Raw genomic sequence first — 19,275 nt, forward strand, 5'->3', positions numbered from 1 at the left:
TTTCTGACGTTTCTGTCGACTTCAAATCAATTATTACTCAATTACTGGTAAGTAATTATTTTAGTAATATAATATGTTCTAAGTTTCTAACTCAATAAAACTGAAATGTATAAACATATTTAAATTAAATCTTTTTTTTTTTTATCTATAAAATATTTATCTTAATAGGTAGGTTATTATATTAATGTAATACAAAATATAAATGCAGTCTTTAATATTTTAATTTTTAAATACCAATCATTGTTTGTTATATTTGAATAGTTTCATACAGTCAAACAATATAATATCATGATAAATGATAATGATAATGACTTATATTTAGGTATATGAATATAATGTGGAAAAAAATGGTAGTCGGGAAATTTTTTCCGTATGAGACTTGTTTATATAAGCCTATTGCCTACTCATATGCATAAATATATAATATAAAATTTGCGTTTACCAGCTATTACCTACTATACATAAATAAATAATAGTTAGAATAAATATATTATTTTCCTCCTTCTTTACGTATTATAATCTCATAATTCTGTTATTAATTTATGTCCATAAGTTCAGTATTAAAAAGTATATTAGTAGTATAAAATGAATAAATATACATTTTTTTATGTTTTTCCTTTTCTTTAAAATAAAAAAATATATTAATTATATATGAATAAAGAAGCCAAGTACTGGTTAAAAATGAATTTATGCGTTATGTTTAGGAAAGTTAAGTTTAATTATTTTCTATGCTGTATTAATATATTTATTGTTACATTTTTTTGAATTAAAATAAAATAAATAGGTTATTGACGCTTGTTATTATATTGTGCGTAAATTTGATTTATTAAAAGTATAACATTAAATCTAAAAACATTCAAATGTACCTATGTATATATTGTTTATTTAATTATGAAGATACATTTTTAGTAAACAAACGTTTGATTAGGGGTACTTATTAAAGTTTCATTAAGGTCGTTCTAAATTATTTTGCCCGGGCCGTGTTATAGAGCTAGTCCAACCCTGTTGGGGAGGCGGGTTTTATTTTAATAAAATACCTATGCTCTATTCGATCACCTGGTCGGTGAACGCTTCCTACTATCAGTGTAATATAATCAATGTTTTTGGTTTTTTTTCATAGACTATACTTATTGACGGTACATGATAGTAGTTCCGGCGTCCACACGTGAAGCGCTGATCAAGATAATACATGGAATACCGCACGCACGTCGCACAAGCACTGTTGGATTGTACAATCATTGTAACCATGCGTAATGATTAATTAATACAAAATACAGCTTTTTATTGATGAATTTCGGTTTTTATACAACTTCTCAAAGTTTCATAGCGATAGGACATAAAACGTCTCAACGTCTATGTTATTTTTCCGCGCTGCAGCGTATGATGTTGAAGAATAAATTTTCATAAATAAATAATCACTCAATTAACTTAAAAAATTGAAATTAAGCCTAAAACCTGGTCCATGAAGTACACTTTCATTAAAAAAAATCAAAATAACCAGTTGAGTGACAAAAATTTCTATTTTCATAATTAAAACATATATATATATATATATATATATACATACAACAGTATGTATTTTATTGTTTAAGCTGTTAGGAATACATTCATTTTAGGGAATTATTGATTCCACCGAAACTACTTTAGGAAAAAGGTTTGTATCGATTGCGCCGGCTACTGTTTAAAATATCTACATGTCGATTCTGCCAGCTATTAATTCAGCCGACTACTGTTTATAATATTTAAACATTGATTCTGCCGGACACTGTTTATCCTGCCCCCTTGTATATGTATTTTATAATATATAGCAGCGGTTCCCAAACCTTTTTAGTTTACCTGAGTTAGTAGGCCAGTATTCACCCAGTCAGGGCCCGAGTGTGTCGCCATTTTTATGTATCTACATTAAAGTGTCGTCACACAAAAAAGGCTGAGAACCACTAAATTAGACTATTCATTTTGGTTTTGAATTACGAGTATTATATAACTATTATAATTTTTTACATTTTAGTACGAGTATGTTGTACCCGCATGTGTTATCTCCGTCTTACATAATATGTACATAGCAAATTTTTGTTCACCGATAAACAGTAGCTGGCGAAATCGATATACGCCTTTCATTTTAGTGTACATGCAATTATTTTTACCAATAAATTTCTTGGAAAAAATGATATCAAACACAACGTACAAAAACGTCAGATAACAGATTTCAGGTAGCTGTGGTAGCTGGAAACCGCCGGACCGCCGGACCGCCACGCCGTACTTTGTTATATAATTTACACGTTTATTTTAATTATTAATGACAAATAATTTACTAACATAGTATTATTGGACTAAATTTATGCCTGACATTTACGTGAACATGAAGAACACATAAAAAAAATTCATTCAAAATTGAACCGATAGTTATCGTATTTATTATACATAAAAATTGTGCCTACTGTTTTATATAATATATGTGCATGGATATAGATATTAGAATTGTGATTTGTGAATTTGTGGCGCTAGAACGCAACGCATGGGTATCATTCAGCTAATTGCGGTAGTTGCGAAAATAGCCGTAGTCCTGTGCAACAGACCATTTAGATAGTCTTAGATAACGAGATTGTGATGTTGTCAAAAAACAAGGTAATCTCATAATATAACAGAAAAGTACCTAGTAAAAAAATATTTAAAAAATGTTCGTACGAACGCAGCAGCAATATGCGATGAAAAAAACAAAATGATTATTTTTTTCAAATCGTCCGGTGCATGCGAACGAAACACGAATTCGATCGTTCGTACGTGTGGCGATAGCGCCGATAGCTGCGTACGCCGTACATTGGAAACACACGAGAGCTTCGCAGCAGCAAGATTTTTGGCATCCTTATCACGAACATGAGCGCGCGTAGTGGAGTAATACGGAGTTACTATCATGAATATATGACCGTGATTATAGCACAGATTATTCTTATCTACTTAGTACATCAAAAATCATTTCAATTAAATGAGTACAAAAATACAAAATTCAAGAAAATATCAAAGTAAATACTTTATATTATATTAATAGTTTTAAATCAGTTCAATGTCAATTAGTCAATTAGTCAATATACATTAAATTAAATAAATAAGTATAAAATAATAAAAGTATAATAAAAAATTAGTTTTTAAATTAGTTCAAAGTAACAAAAATACTATTCATATTATAAATATCACAGTCAATAATTAGTCAATATATTAAATAGATATTATACAATTAAATAAAATATCAATAAAAAATTAATCAAAAATATATAAAAATAATCAGAATAAAATCAAAGTTAAATTAATGTAAGTACTTATAAATCATTATCAATAATAATTTATCCATTATAATTATGATCAAAATCACTATGAATCACTGTGATCTCTTTATTTTTATTTTCTAGTGAAGTTACTATAGCATTTGTTTCATTTATTGAAGGTTTTGAAATATGATTTTTTGATAACTTTTTTTTTTTTGTAGAATAAAGACGGATTTGTGGTTTAATTTTGTGTTGTATATTTATATTATTTACTGTTTGAAATTCAATCTTATTTCCTTCGTTCAATATTGCTATTACTTTAGCCAAGTGTTTTTTTACCAGATCTTTTTGTTCTTTATTGTATGAGTTATTTGCACATAATGTATTAATTACCTTTGTTTGACTAAAAATGTCATCATTATTATAATTATTGGGTGTAATTTTATTTTCATTTACATATGGTAGATTAATTTGCATCATATTTTCTTGATCTTCAGTATTTTTTTCTATGTGTAATATATCACTAGAAAATGACTTATATACCTCACGTGCACAAGCATGGATATGTTTACATATATTCAATTTTATTATATTATCGGTACAAGAACAATGAAATGTATGAATACATATATTACATTGAATACATTTCAAGCATGATTTACATGTTTCACCAGCTTTAATAATATGATATTGTACATTTGGGTTTGATAATGATGATATAAGGTACCCTATTTCATCTTTCAGAATTTGGATTTGTTCAAATTTGATGGCTTCACTAGCTTTATGACTTTGCCGAATTTTATTAATTTTTTCAGTGGGAGCATTCTTCGTTAGCTTTATTAAACGCTGGAAAAAATTATCTCTTGTTAATTTTAAAACTGCATTTATTGTTTTATCCAGACGCTTAACTTTTTTTCCTTCTAAATAAATATGTTTTAAGGTTTTGTGAAATGACTCTAAATACATGTTCGTATTTATTCCGAGTCGCAAACGGTAACAATATGCCCAACATTCTGGTCTACTTGCATAATGTCGTTCAAAATACAAACCAAATGTGTTGGTATTAGGATCATCCAATAAATCCTGTATGGTTTGTTGAAGACATATTTTAAAATCATCAACAGATGTTATTTGTAATAAAACTCTTAATGTTTTATATACAAGTGCTTTTTTTTCATGCCCTCCAGTGATTTTATTCAGATTTTGTCGCCAGTTTCTATCAATATGCCAAGTACATAAAAGCTTATGTGTAGCAGGACCCATTACATTAACCCAAGCATTATAAAATGCAGGTGCATCATCAGACATAAAAACAATTGATTGAATCTGGCCTACTTTGGATTTCACTACATCGAAAAATAATTGAAAAATTCGCTCATCACATCGATTTGAAAACAAAATGCTACAGGACATCCTGATCCAAATTCGTCTATAATCATAAGTGTGTACAATTGTATATCATAAGCATTTGTACCATGTGTACCATCAATACAAATTTTTTCATTTCCAAATTTAACAATTTGTTGCTTTTGAAAATTTGTCATTAAAATTAGACCAAAATCTTCACTGTCCAATATAGAATCGTTAGCACCTTGATTTTTGTAGTATAAAACTGGACAATCTTCTCCGTAACTTAGCATTTCTGTGACCCATAGTTCTACACTAACCGCATCATTTGTATCACGTTTTGTTGCATAATTAATGTTAAAATCTCGTGCGATATTATATAAATCTTGACGCTCCAAAAAACACGAACGTTTTAAAGCGTCTGAAGACATTTCTGATTCTCGAATGGAGTCTAAAATATGAGTCAATGTAACACCTTCCTCTAGCTTACCTAAAAACAATTTTAATACCTAATTAGTATGGACTACACTACAGTTCGTTTACAAAAATAAAAAGCCAAGTATACATCACACCATTTTAATTTACTTTACTCTATTTTAATTTTTTTTTCCGATAAATAAAGAGTACTTATATACAACCTAGGTTATAACCTAACTTAAAAAAGTAACAGAAAAACGGGAAATTTTACGCAAAACCAGTTTTCGACCAAATCGATTTTTGTATACGGTTGTAAATCAAAAACTAATCACTGTAAATACTTCAAATTATCACCAAAGGTTTATGTCAGTGTTATCTATATACAGTTAAATTTTCAAAAAAATTTGACTTTTTTTGAGCTATTTATAGACAACTGAAATTTTCAATTTTTCTGATCTATGATCTATCATCTATGTCATATAGATACTTAGAAAATAAAAGTAAATAATATGAAAGTAATAACCTGCAATTAATGTTCTGGTCATATGATCCAGTCGAATTCGTCCAATTTCTTCAACATGCCCGCAATGAGTCTTCCAAAACTGTGTAAATACAGTTTTATCTGAGTTAGAAATAGTTACCTTTAGCATTGCTGGACAAGCTTTACCGATTTTATTACTGCCCATAGATTTTACATGTCTAATATCATTTCCCTGGCTGCGATAATTATATGATCTGTGACAGTAATAATAATTCCTTAGATTTCCATCTCTCAATTGTGATGTAGCTCTGTCAAGGGTATACATTGACGATGTATGTTGTTCCAAGTCCTGTTTCCATTTTTCAAATTCTGTAATATTATAATTTATAATTACAGTAAATAAATAAAAAGAAAATTTAAATCCTTTTTAAAATATCAAAATTATTACCTGAGATGTCACCAAAATGTTTTTCTTCATACTCTATTTCTAAACCATGACAATAAGTTAAATGCTCTCTCAACTTCACATACGTCTTTAAATCTTTTTCTTCACAGATGTCTACAGGACAAATAATTCTACATTGTAGTTTTGTCTTTTCATTCTTTTTATGAATATTATAACTATGCACTGTTAATGTTTTTTGGGTTGAAAATTGAATTTCACATTCTTCACATTTAAAAGGTTTATCTGGTAAAATATCGGTGTCGTGAAATTTTCTACAATGTACGTATAAACTTTTTTTTTGTGTGAATGTTTTATTACAAAATTTACAATTATGACTATTAGTCTCCATACTTAGAAATAATAATAATGCATAAGTTTTCAAAAATCCTTAAGCACAAACTTTAAGCGGGCGCACTGTTACAAATTAAACAACAGCTTTCTACTTATATTTTGGTTTTTCTTATATTGTGTTTTAATCTTATTACCGGTGGTTGCGGGTATTCCTCAAAAATATTATTATATACGTTTATATTATGGCCGACTATTCGCCAAGACTTATCGTATTGTCGCAAATATTAACGAGTTATTGTTTGCAATCAGTGTTCTGCTAGCGATACTGAAGATATTTCTGATTAGGTAGGTAACTTATAATCTATTATATTGTAGAATTATTGATATAACTATAATAACTAGGGCCCGAATTTATATGCTCTAAAAACCTAAGGAATATGCACTCAAAAATATGCATTTATGCTTTTATTTTGTAGGAATATGTCTTATAAAATAAAATATATGCAAAAATAAATCGATTAAAAAAGTATTTTATTTACATTATTTTTTATATAGGTATTTACATTAAATGGTATTATTTTTTATATTATATTTTTTGAAGTTATTTGAACATATTTTAATTTCAATCTGAAAAATTAATATTAAAAATATTTGTATTAAATAAATTATGTGACTAAACATATCAAAAGCATTCGCATTACATTGTAAATTTGTACTAGGTACGAATGTATTTTTTAGATTTTCGAATGAAAAAAAAAACAACTTCATCAAATTAAACAGACTAAAAATTTAACTGTAAATCCTACGTTATTTTAACTAAAATTAGCAAAATATTATGTATTGTGTAATAAAAAACGTATATATGCGTTTAAACCCGTATAAATAATACAATAAAAATCGTAAATATGCAATAAAAAATGGTAAAATACAGAAATATGCAGTACCTACATGTCAAAAAATGACAAAATATGCATAAATATGTAAAATAAAATTTTAAATTTTAAACAGATAACTTAAAGAAAAGGCGAACAATTGTCTGGATGGAGAATTAAAGTTGTAAACCAACTTTCGGGTTGAAAAAAAACTATTACATAATTTACATTATATATTAAATGTGTACTATGTAGATATAATATTATAATTCATCAAAATCATATACTTGATTTTTAAGGAGTTTTAAACAGGCAATTTGAATAGCAAAGCGTTGTAATTTAATAACTATAATATAGACGATTTACATATTAAGTAATTATTATATTTGTTTATATGTAATTATTTTCATAATTAATATAGAAAAACAATTTCACATGGTTGTATTCTGCTGAGTGTAGTCATAATGTAAACTTTTATATATAACAATAAGTTTAAAGACAAAAAAAGTTGGGAGTTCATTTTGCTTTGTAATGGATGTTTAGTATGTATGCCATTGAATAGTTCAATGTAATGGATATAAATTTGAATTAAATGAATAAATTCATTTTGTACAATAAACGTTGCGAATACAAAATTCGAAATTCGAATTTGGCTAATTCGAAAGTGAAATATATTCATGATAGTAACTCCGTATTACTCCACTACGCGCGCTCATGTTCGTGATAAGGATGCCAAAAATCTTGCTGCTGCGAAGCTCTCGTGGAAACACAGGTCACAGACATGTCATGGGTCTGATAATTTTGATCCCTGCACGCACGCACCGCGCGCGATCACCGAACCGCCGAATTTACTTGGAACACGGCGTTATGGGTGTTGGTCACGGTAGTGTTGCGCACACCGTACCGCTCCGCTTGGGCATGGAAGAATAAAATATATGTATGTATAGCGTTTTCAGTTCTGCTTATGTGACGGCCGAACTTGCCAACGTGGCACTATTTAATACTTTGTACCATGCGCAGTGTGCACCGTGAACGTATCATATTAAGATTCGTGTACATTACAACTATCGAAGGCGATATTTTGTGCACAAAGTACGCGGCCCGACATTTTCGAAGCGATTCTGATTCCTGTATCCTAATTCCTAATATCATCCAATAGCCCCGAGTTATCCCGTGATGCCAAGTCGTGAAAACAAGTGGTTCGGCCTGTACGAGATATTATTATTCGTATATTAGAACAAAAACATCGATATATTCTCACAAAATATCGAAATTTCGATATTGTCGATATTTTTTGCTTCATCACCGTCGGGCGTCAACCATCGGTGTTTGTTACTCACGTACGGACATCCACACATCCATTTTTTAATTGTCTAGTCGCCGCTATTCTCATTTTGCTCCACATTCAATAATATATATTTACAAGATAGCCGACATCACCGCTGTTTTTCATGTTTCATTAATTATTCACATTTTATTGTTTTTTTTTAACGTATTCTGTATTTCCGACTATCGTCGAGTGATCCAAGACACACGCATCAACATGGCTGCCGCTTCCATTGTTTCCGAAAACCAAGGTACCTACTATTTATATGATTATAATTTATAACGTACCTAAGTAGGTAATTCAGTCTGTCGGTACACCGTGTTATATGTGGTGTTGCGTCTCCGTTGCACTAATACATAACATCGGTTATAATTAATACATATTGTTGCGTCCCTTATGTCAACGTCGATTCATATATCAACGTAGAAATAGAAATACTAATGTTTGCAAGTTAAAAGATTTTAGTCTTTATTTAATACAATTAACTAGTACAAGAATACAATTTTATAAGCACAAGATGGTGTGAGTGGTGTTACGACCTGCCTCTGAGCATCTCGAATATCCCTAACCGTCTGCTGAGCTCTTGCCCCGGTCTCCCTTATATATGGTTAACCGTCAAGAGTGGTGACTGGGGAGGTGCGACTTCCGATGACCTAAAGGAGCTCTCTAAATTAAATGTATTATTCAGTTGGGTGCCTTTCCTGCGATTTCATCGGTTCTAAGAATTACAAGACGTATGATCAAGTCTTAATTGTCATATTAAATAGTACAATGTTAACACTATCGTTTACTCATCATTTCTGAGAAGTCCAGGACGTGTGATCATGTCTTATTCATTATATTAAATATCACGATGTACAGGTGTTCGCCCTATCCGTTGGTGCTACACTGTTTGAATATATTATTCCATCGGTATACGCGTCACCTCTCTGTATAATATATATGTGTAAAATAACACGGTACGTAACAATATGTTAATATTAAGGACTTTAAGTTAAGGCGTGGATTTCAATGGAAAGCACATAAGTTTTTAAGTGCTCTAGAACAAGTAGAATAATACATTTCAAGTACATAATTTTTCCATCTTACAACAAATTTCAATGATAACATTTTTACTTGGAATTTTTTAACATATATTAAAACTTTATATGAGATGTTAATGTAAATGTAAGAAATCCAAAATAGGGTAACGGCACCAGTCTTTGGCAATATAGCAATTATTTTTTTATTACCACCTTTAAATATTAAACCACTTTAGTAAAATCATGCTACAATATTATTTCATTAACCCATTTATGAAGAATTCTGTACTCTTTTACATGATTATAATTATTTAAATATTTATTTAAAAATACCCATTTAATTTTAAATGTCTATATATTTGGTTTTTATCTAGTGTATGGCACAAAAAGTCCAGTCTTTGGCATTACATTAAAACATTTTAATTTCATAATTATTCATACGTATCTAGGTAAATATATTTTTTGTGCTATTGAACATAGGTAGGTTTGTATGAATAAATAAGACATGTAAATAAAAAAAACCATTAACTTTGTATTTTTTATAACAAAATAATAAAGGTACTTTGAGATAAAAAATAAACATTTTTGGTTAACATTTTTATAATAAATATGTAATTAAGTAAATAATAAGTATTTTCTTCAATTTGGATCAGTCTCTTTTTTCCAATAAACATATATACAATTAACAATATATCTAAGTGATTAACAATGGTTTAAGAATAATAGGTAATTAGTTTTTTCTTCAATTTGAATCAGTCTCCTCTTTCCATTTCTTAAAATAAAATAAACATATATACAATTAACAATAGGTATTTCTAAATAATTATCATTACCTAGTTAAAAAATAATAAGTAATTAGTCTTTTCTTTAATTTATTACAATTTTCTTTCTGCTTTAATTATATCTAAATAAAAATTTTAAAGGAACCTTATAATATCTTATAATAGGTAACTCATGCCTCATCATCTGAATTTTCATCTGTATCAAAATCTTCAATACCAGATAATTCTTCATCACTCATCATTAGGTACACACAGATGACATACAAACTCTATTTCTTCTTTGTCATTTACATCTAAATCAAAATCCTTCCTGTGTTCTTTTGGTATGCATTCTACATGAAATTATTTTTTACAACCATCACACTCTACCCATTGTCTTACTATACTTCTTATAACTTCAGGGTTATATCGACACAAACACATAGCACACTGCCAATCTTCATCTTCTGCTATTCCTCTTTTTTTTGCCACTCTTTTTGCCTTACAAGCATTTTTTTTATCTTTTCTTTTTCTTTCTGCCTTCAATTGTTCTCAGATTTCTTTTTCTTTTTAGTTTTTTTTTTTCAAATTCTTGGAATTTTTTTGGCATAACAACTGACGGCATATGCAACCTGCGATTTACTTTGTTGTTTTTTTTTTCAGAATTTTTGGCCATAAGAGGTTCTTCTTAAAAGGTGATGGAACTCCCTTTCCACCTGTATGAGGAGACATTTTTTCTGCCAACGTATTTCTTCTTTTCTCTTTAAATGTAAGGTCCTTAGGAAGTGCAGTGCTACAACTAGGAATATTTGATAATTCTACACTTTCAACTATTGTTTATACATTTGACTCTAATATTTGTTCATTTAAAATTGGTTTGGAATCAAAAGTTTTAGGTGTTAAATTGTCAATTATAACACATTGATCTTCTTCAACTGTTATTCCTGATGATAATAAATTACTTGTTCTCCAGACTTCAAAGAGATTCTTAACTTCTGTTGGTCCCATCCATAAATCATTATTTAATTTTTCTTTAAATTGTTGCAATGTATTTTTATCAATTATTTTTTCTAAATAATTGTGTCCTAATTGGTTATTAATTATTATTAAGTTCTAGTGATGTTATTATTGGTATATTGTCTGGATCAGGATTATTAGGTTCAGAGTCACAACTAGTAGTTAAACATTTACTATAGTCGATAGCTTGGGAATTCCATGGAAATAGACCACATGTGGAAAATCCACTTTTAATTGTTGTTTCAGTTAGCCTGGTCTTAATCACAGTATTTAACATAGGAGAAAATTGCATTTCATTTAATGGTTCTTGAGTTTGCATACGCCATTTGTGGACTTCTTTAGCCCATTCTTGTTTCAAAGGCCCAAATATAGCTACGTCAAGAGGCTGTTGAATGTGTATAGCATTTGGATAAAAAGCAATTATATGTATTCCTTTACTTTCACAAAATACACTTAGGTGATATGTTAAATGAGATACATGTCCATCCAGAAATAAAATAATTAGAAGTTTGATGTTTTTTTCTACTAACCAGGGATAAAAAAAAACATTAAGAACGTATTCAAAAAACGTTTTACCTGTGATCCATCCAATGTCTAACTTGGCCATGGCCCAATCCTCAGGCATAATCTGGGCAATTCCTTTTGGCAATCTTTTACCTGCAAAAACGACCATTGTTGGTGTTACAATGCCGGTTGCAGCAACATTCACTAATACAGTGATTTGCTGTTTTTCATTATTCCTTACAACTTCATATACATTTTTCTGACCACGTATACTTAAAACTTTTTCTCCTTTGGACACATGAAGCCAGATTCATCAGTATTGAATATTCTACTAAGATCCTTCAGGATATCCCTTAAATAAGATTCTATTAAAAATGTCTCAACATAAGAAAACCAATTAAGATTTGCTGTTTAGCTACATAAGCTCTTGATTTTATAACTTTCTCAACAGTACGCTTTGCAATTGAAGGATGCCTATTCATAAATAACTTTAGCCATTTTTGCCAGGCTTTCCGTTGGGAAATTTTGTGTCCAATTTCATTTCTTTAACTATTTTTCCACCAAAGATAATAAATCGCTACTTACAATAGGAAACCCTTTTTTGGACATCGCTTCTATCCATTTCACCAGTAACTTTTCGTACTGATCGAGAACTGGTTTTGATCCAAATTTCCTAACATTTATATTTGCTTTTCCATCTAATAAGTTCTGTAAACTAGACCTAGAAACATTAAATTCTATGCTTGCTTGATAAACTGTCATGTTACTTTCTCTAACAGTCTTAATAGCATTTTCCATGCTATAAGTGTTGTACTTAAATTTAGGTATGGAAACCATAACTACAAATACCCAACTACCAACTAATTATTAACACACTGCTGAAAACAAGAATAATAAAATAAATATGTATGCCAAACACTGGGATTTTAAATGAACTTAGTGTTTGGCAAACTATGTCAAACACTGTTACTTTATGTTTTAGAAACCTAGTTATTGGCAATTTAATAATTCACATTCAATAATCTTCATATAACTTCATAACATATATAATTAATTAAAGTATGTTTTAATGAATATTTTTGTAATAATTGCATTAACTTACCTTAAATATTTGTAGTGCAAAAAAAAAATAGGCATTAGAGTTTTTTAAAGTCCATGATTTTAATTATTAAATTGATAATCAACAACGACATAATTAAATGGTTTTTATCAAATATGATTTGTAAGATTGATTGTCAAAGACTGGGTGAGTGGTGAGTGCCAATAACTGGTGCCATTACCATAGGGTAATCAAGAAATTGTTCTTTGAATATTTACTCTAATAGTTTTTAGTTTTATAAAGTATATTTCATTGGTACTATATGTCAATTATTATTCTCTGTATAAAATCAATAATCTTTTGGTCTCTAGCAACTACCCAACCACCGAGTATAGTGTTTTAAACAATTAAGTGCTTATAATTATGGATTTTTATTATTGTCAATTTCTTAAAATAAAAAGTGTTTTTGTTCCACTTAAATAATTGTGTGCCTATACTTTTTTTGTACTTAGGGGTTTTAAAGGCATTATTGTATTAGGTAAATTTCTTATCATGTTTTAAAGTATTTATTAAGTTTTTAAGAAATGTAGAACCCTAGTTAGTTATAAATAAATGTTGTTACCTTGAGTTTTCTTTAAATGTAATTGTACTTATTGTGCAAACCAAAATTGTGCTGTGCTAACAACATTTGATCATGTTGTCTAGTCAGATTAGGCACTTTTGGCTCTTAATTCAATTAAGGTTAAGGTTAATGTTATTTTTTTTTTTATTATATATCTACCTACTTTTAAATAGTAAAATATTTATAAGAAAATTTACAGTCAGTAGTAATTCCACTTAAGATTTTATATTTTATTAAAAATTTTCTTTTTTCTTTTCAATAACATAATTAATTTATAAGAAAGTTAAAATTTTAAAAATAAGCTTTTGTTATTTTGGCAGTACTTAGGTAGGTAGTTGTGTATAAACATACCTATCATTGCTAATAGTTGAAATTTAAAATTTTCTAATTTAATTTTTTGTTTTGTTTTTATGTGCAATTTAGATCAAATTGGCTGGGTCACAATTTCAAGCTGCTCTCTACCATTTGTCACGCGAATAGTTAATGATGAACGTTTGCAATTTGTTTCTGTGCGAATGGCTGAAAATAATCTGCTTCAGAGATATATATCTCAATTACATATAAATGTTATGAAGTTTTCACCAGCAAAATCTCTTTATATGAACAATTTTGAAGCTAAATATTTTAATAAAATGAATCAAATTCATCGCGATAAATTATACAAAGAAAATACACCATTTAAAACCACAGATTGTATTGTTCGTGTTGAGGATGTCAAAGAGTTTCACATATTCATTGAATTTTGTCATACAAAATTATTTAACGATGTTATTCCTAACACTTATGATAAGTGTGGTTTTATATGCGTGAGTGATGAATTTGATATGTCAGTTATTCCATATATCGTTAAAGATAATATAAAATATACGCCACTATTCTTTTTTGAAACTGAATCAGATCTGACTCCATTGTGTAAAAAAATGGAGGGTTGGTGCATAGCTTATCTAAAGTTCTGTTTCAAAGTCATGGATATTAATTATGAATTATTCTTATCAATTGATTCATACATGATGATAAGTATTAGTAATATCAAGCGTTATTTTCAAAGATTTACACGTTTTCACAAATTATGGCCACCTAATTTTGATAGATGGGATTTAATTGATCATACACGAACCAATCGATCAGGTTCCTGGGTCAAAATACCGCTTCAAATACCTGCTACTGAGAATATTCATGAGCAACAAGCAAACCAAATGGTATGTATTTGTAAATTTATGTGGCCAAGATGTATGAACATTCACTAAACATTTAATGTAACAATAATGACCTAATTGTCTCTAAAAAGTGATTTAGTAGCTAATGACTGGTCCATTAAATTATTTGCAACTTAGCTTTAGTTTATTAAATTGATTTTTATATTTTAGGTTCTTTTAAAATAAAAATTATTTCTAGTGTTTTTCAAAATTTATTTACTTAATTACAAGTATAATTTTAACTATTAATAAATAATTGATCTATACATAAATAGGTATACAAATTACATATTTAGTACCTAACAAAATAGTTTATAGAAATGGGTTAATTGATTTGATGATTTAAGATATTTTTATTTGTATTTTATAATAGTAATTATGTCAAATATTTGTTTCAAATAAACCAATACATGTTCTGTAATATCCATAAATTCTCAATAAATTTAATGTTTTAATTGGTTAAGAGGACGTCGCACCAGTACTAAGTTTTGTCTCCTGTCTTAACACACATATGATATAGTAAATTTTCATTTACCAGTTTCAATAGTGTGCTTTTAGTTTTGATATTAAAGTGAATTGACCTATTATCAAACTTTAGTTAAGAACATTATCTGTGTTCTCTGGTTGAGTTTTTTATAATATTTTAATTTTTAAGTTAAGAGTATGAAAAATATAAATGTTTGAAAATGCTTATAGCTCACTTAAAAATATAGTCTTTTTCCCATTCATACAAAATTTCAAAATCAATATTCTTTTAAAAGTAAAATTTAGTATTAAATAAAAATGGTTGAAACTTTATTTTTAATTTTATTGATATCAGAACAAGTAAACAAATAAATTAAATCATTAGTAAGTTAATTAAAAATGTTAAGATATAATCATAAAATTGAATGCTAAATTTGAAAATTATATTATTAGCTATCAGATATCATTAACTTTAGATTTTGTGGTATGATCACAGAATAAGATACCTAAGTAGTTAGTTACTTCTTTATAATATACTAGCTAAATTACCCGGTTTCTCTCATGTGCAGTTACAATATAAATATAACAATCACTCATAGGAGTTGGGAGTATTTGGTACAACTCAGTAAAAAAAAAATTGAATAAATGTTATAATAGTGTTGTCACAAAAGGAAATATAAAAAAGAGCTGTTATTTTATATATATAGGTATTGTCAAAATTCTAACTTAACACTTACCTGAAGTTATTTTGAATTTATGCTCAATTATTTATTTTTTAACTACATTGTGTGGAATTCACAATTTTGTGAGCAATCTTGTAATTTTTTAAATAGCTTAAAAATTCATTATATTTGAAAATTATACCATGTGTAGATTATACTTCAACAAATATTTAGTGTAAATTTAAATTATTATAATTGTTAATTTACTAAAACGAGTAAAAAAAAAATTTTATCAAGAACTAATAATAAATCTTCCCATTTTCCCCTTTTATTTATTATAAAAATAATGAAAATTTTATTTTTGAAAAACTCCTCGTTGGTTTATATTATCTAAATATTACTAAATTTAATGTGATAATTTTGTTTATTTTATGATTTATTATTCTTTATTACAATTATTTTGAATTTGTGCCATGACATAATATAATTTTATTTTGGTTGTGATAGTAGCTTTTTCTTTGTGAAATATTTTATAACTAATTATTTCCAACTTTTGTGTTAAGAGTGAGCTTTTACTTTTAAAATTAAAAAAAAAATATGAATAGTAATCTTTACATTACAATTTTACTATTTAATATTTTGCAATATTGGTTATATAAAATTAAATTAATAATGTTTTTCATTATATGCACTACATTTATGTGTATGGTTCCCTATCCTGAAAAAAATATAATTGCTTATGTAACTTTATATTGAAATGATTAAAAATAACTCAAAGCAAATGTATTATAAAGAGTCAGGATAAATATTATAATATCCAGACTGGTTTAGTCTTTCAGTCTTATACTAATATATATACATATATATAATTTTTTATGTAAATTAATAGTTTTTCATATTCTGCTATTATTGAATTTTCAGGATTCATCAATTATGGCTCAAGGCAGCAATGTGGATCATGACCTTGAATCATCACCATGAAGAATAACCTCAGACGATTTAAACTAAGTGGGTTGACTGAAGTTATATAGTTATGTATTAAACATAAAAGTATATTATATTCTTAAGCATTTTGTATCTATTAACTCCCATGATCTAATGTTACATAAGCAAAATTATTCTCAAGATAATTTAGTCTGCTTTTAATATGTTTTAAATTATTATTATATTACGTGTTATGTATTACTTTTTATTTATATATGTTTAAATATTACAATGATTTTGGATCTTTTTTTTATTTTTATTTGTTTTATCATTGAATTTATTAAAATAGTAGTTTTAGATTAATTGAATACTTATTAAATAGTAAATTGTTAGTTTTTAATTTTTGTAGTGACAAATAAAGAAAACTGAAACTTAATAATTAATAGCTGTTGCTGTTTTGATATGTTTATAGAGAAAAAGTAGAATTTTTTTGGTACAATAATACAGATTTTATAGTAATAGAAATATATTGTGAAGAAAGTTAAATGTAAATTGTCTATCATCTGGATAAGAATATCTGAAAATGTATCAACTTGGTTACAAAACTCTATTAGAGTACTATACTTTATCCAACTAGATGTTCAATTAAAATATACCCTAGTTTTTTTAAAATTATTTTAATGTTGGTATGTAATGATGGCCACTCTTTGTAATCAATGACTCAAAAGAGTCATCATCACAATCTTGGTGTAGACATATGTGTAAATATGTCTACATTATATATAATGATCTACAACTAATAGTGTAATGTCCTCAACATAAACAAAAATGTACTATCCACTCAGACTGTACCCATTAACCATCTGCCGGATCCCTACAATGGCAGTCTCAATATGTGAGCCTTCGATGATGATCATATACTCACAAATAATGAGTGGCTTAATGTAAAACTATTATTATATATTATATTTCAAATAATAAATATATTCTATTTTATGTACCTTACCTTATACAGTAAGTGTGTTTTCAATTAATATTAAAAACCAAGTATCCAATCTATCAACCATTAGTAAGCAAACCACCGCTTGGATTTAGGTAAGTAAGATTGTCTCATAATTAAATTCTTATGTATGCTCATATAAATACATATACACATCTATAAAAATATGTTACGGGTAATGTATTATACTATCCGGAAAATGTAAACTTTAATCATATGAATAGTGTATTATATAATATAGATTATCTACCTAAATTATGTATTATCCAATCAATTTATATATTAAAGTATTCGTATTACTATAATCATAAACATAATAAGTCTTAAATTATATCAGTATAATACGACCAACACACCAAACATTTCAAATAGTTCAAATGCTTCATTTATACAGACTGACTCTAGTAGAAAAAAACAAATTATACTAATCCAAAAATAAATATTATTAATTATTATAACTATTAAATTATTAACCCTTTAACGCGCAGACTTAATTTTAAATTCAATGATTGAGACAAACTGTGGCATCCATAGAAGCCACTTTAATTCTACTTGTATGCGCGCAATTTTTTATACTAAAGTAGATTTTACATATCTGTGGCATAAATAGTAGTAGCCACTTTGTTATCAGTGAATAAAACTGGTTAAAGATTTTAAATATGATTGTTAATATCAATATCGATTATAGATCATGGAAACATGTGTTGACATGATACTAGTTTATAAAGTGAAGTGATAAGCATTATAAAACATATTTTTATCATAAGTGGCATGTATACAACCACTATTCGATAAAATGACCAATACATTTGATTAATTCAAATTTTCGTGTTTTTAAATTGTTCAAAAATAATCAGACATCAAACAAGTAAGTACACTAAATCCTTGTATAATTTGACGTATTTTTACTACTTTTTAACAATTGTATTGTTTTGCACGAGTTCTACACAAAATATATGTGTTATTTTGTTTATTTTCAGAAATAATTTTTCAAGGATTTTATATTTTAAAAAATATTTGTAATAAATAATACATATATATAATCGGATGTTCTGCAGTTTTAAAATATAACATTTGTCATTGCTTTATAAGCTAAAGATGATATTTGAACAATTCAATTAAATTATACATTAAATATACTATTTTATCTATATCATAGTAATTGTAGAACTATACTTATTGTTATAAACTTAATTTTTATTACAGTTTCTGAACAAAACATGTCGAAATTATCAAATGACGACATTGTGAAATTTTAAATGGAATTTTGACAGACAGGCCATTGACTCTGATTGAGGGAGAGATGGTGAAGATGCACCATGTTCAACAGATATTAAATGTTAACTAAGAGACTTGAAAAATAATTGGGCTGTGATACTATATTATTTATAATTCTAAATAGTAAATATATTTAATTTGTTATGTATACTAAAGAAGCATTTTTATTACCTATATTTTAATTTATTACTATACAATGTTATACTGTTGTTATACTTATGACTATGAAGTTTATAGTCTTTTCCAAAGTTGTTTTGTTAATTTGTTATTATTTTTATAATTATTCACATCTATTGTATTCATTTAATTCGTCAAGCATCACGTAACCGAACGAAGTACAACAAT

The 19,275-nt window shown here is 27.5% G+C and overlaps 2 protein-coding genes across 2 annotated transcripts; one reads left to right on the top strand and one right to left on the bottom strand.

Moving 5' to 3' along the window:
* Positions 1-4,589: 4,589 nt before the first annotated feature.
* LOC112598378 lies at positions 4,590-6,140 on the bottom strand (the record flags this gene model as incomplete). Its single annotated transcript, XM_025344805.1, has 3 exons — positions 4,590-5,097; positions 5,548-5,874; positions 5,954-6,140. Coding segments are annotated over 3 exons (1,005 nt in total), but the record flags the coding sequence as incomplete, so codon positions are not given.
* A 2,050-nt stretch (positions 6,141-8,190) lies between these two features.
* Positions 8,191-16,895, top strand: LOC112598377. Its single transcript, XM_025344804.1, has 3 exons — positions 8,191-8,690; positions 13,829-14,604; positions 16,650-16,895. The coding sequence occupies exons 1-3, from the start codon at positions 8,657-8,659 to the stop codon at positions 16,707-16,709; spliced, it is 870 nt and encodes a 289-aa protein (XP_025200589.1). The 5' UTR covers positions 8,191-8,656; the 3' UTR covers positions 16,710-16,895.
* The last annotated feature ends 2,380 nt before the right edge of the window (positions 16,896-19,275 follow it).

This window comes from Melanaphis sacchari, unplaced genomic scaffold, assembly GCF_002803265.2.
Source record: "Melanaphis sacchari strain LSU unplaced genomic scaffold, SCAv2.0 Contig484_pilon_pilon, whole genome shotgun sequence".
In the NCBI taxonomy this organism is placed as follows: domain Eukaryota; kingdom Metazoa; phylum Arthropoda; class Insecta; order Hemiptera; family Aphididae; genus Melanaphis; species Melanaphis sacchari.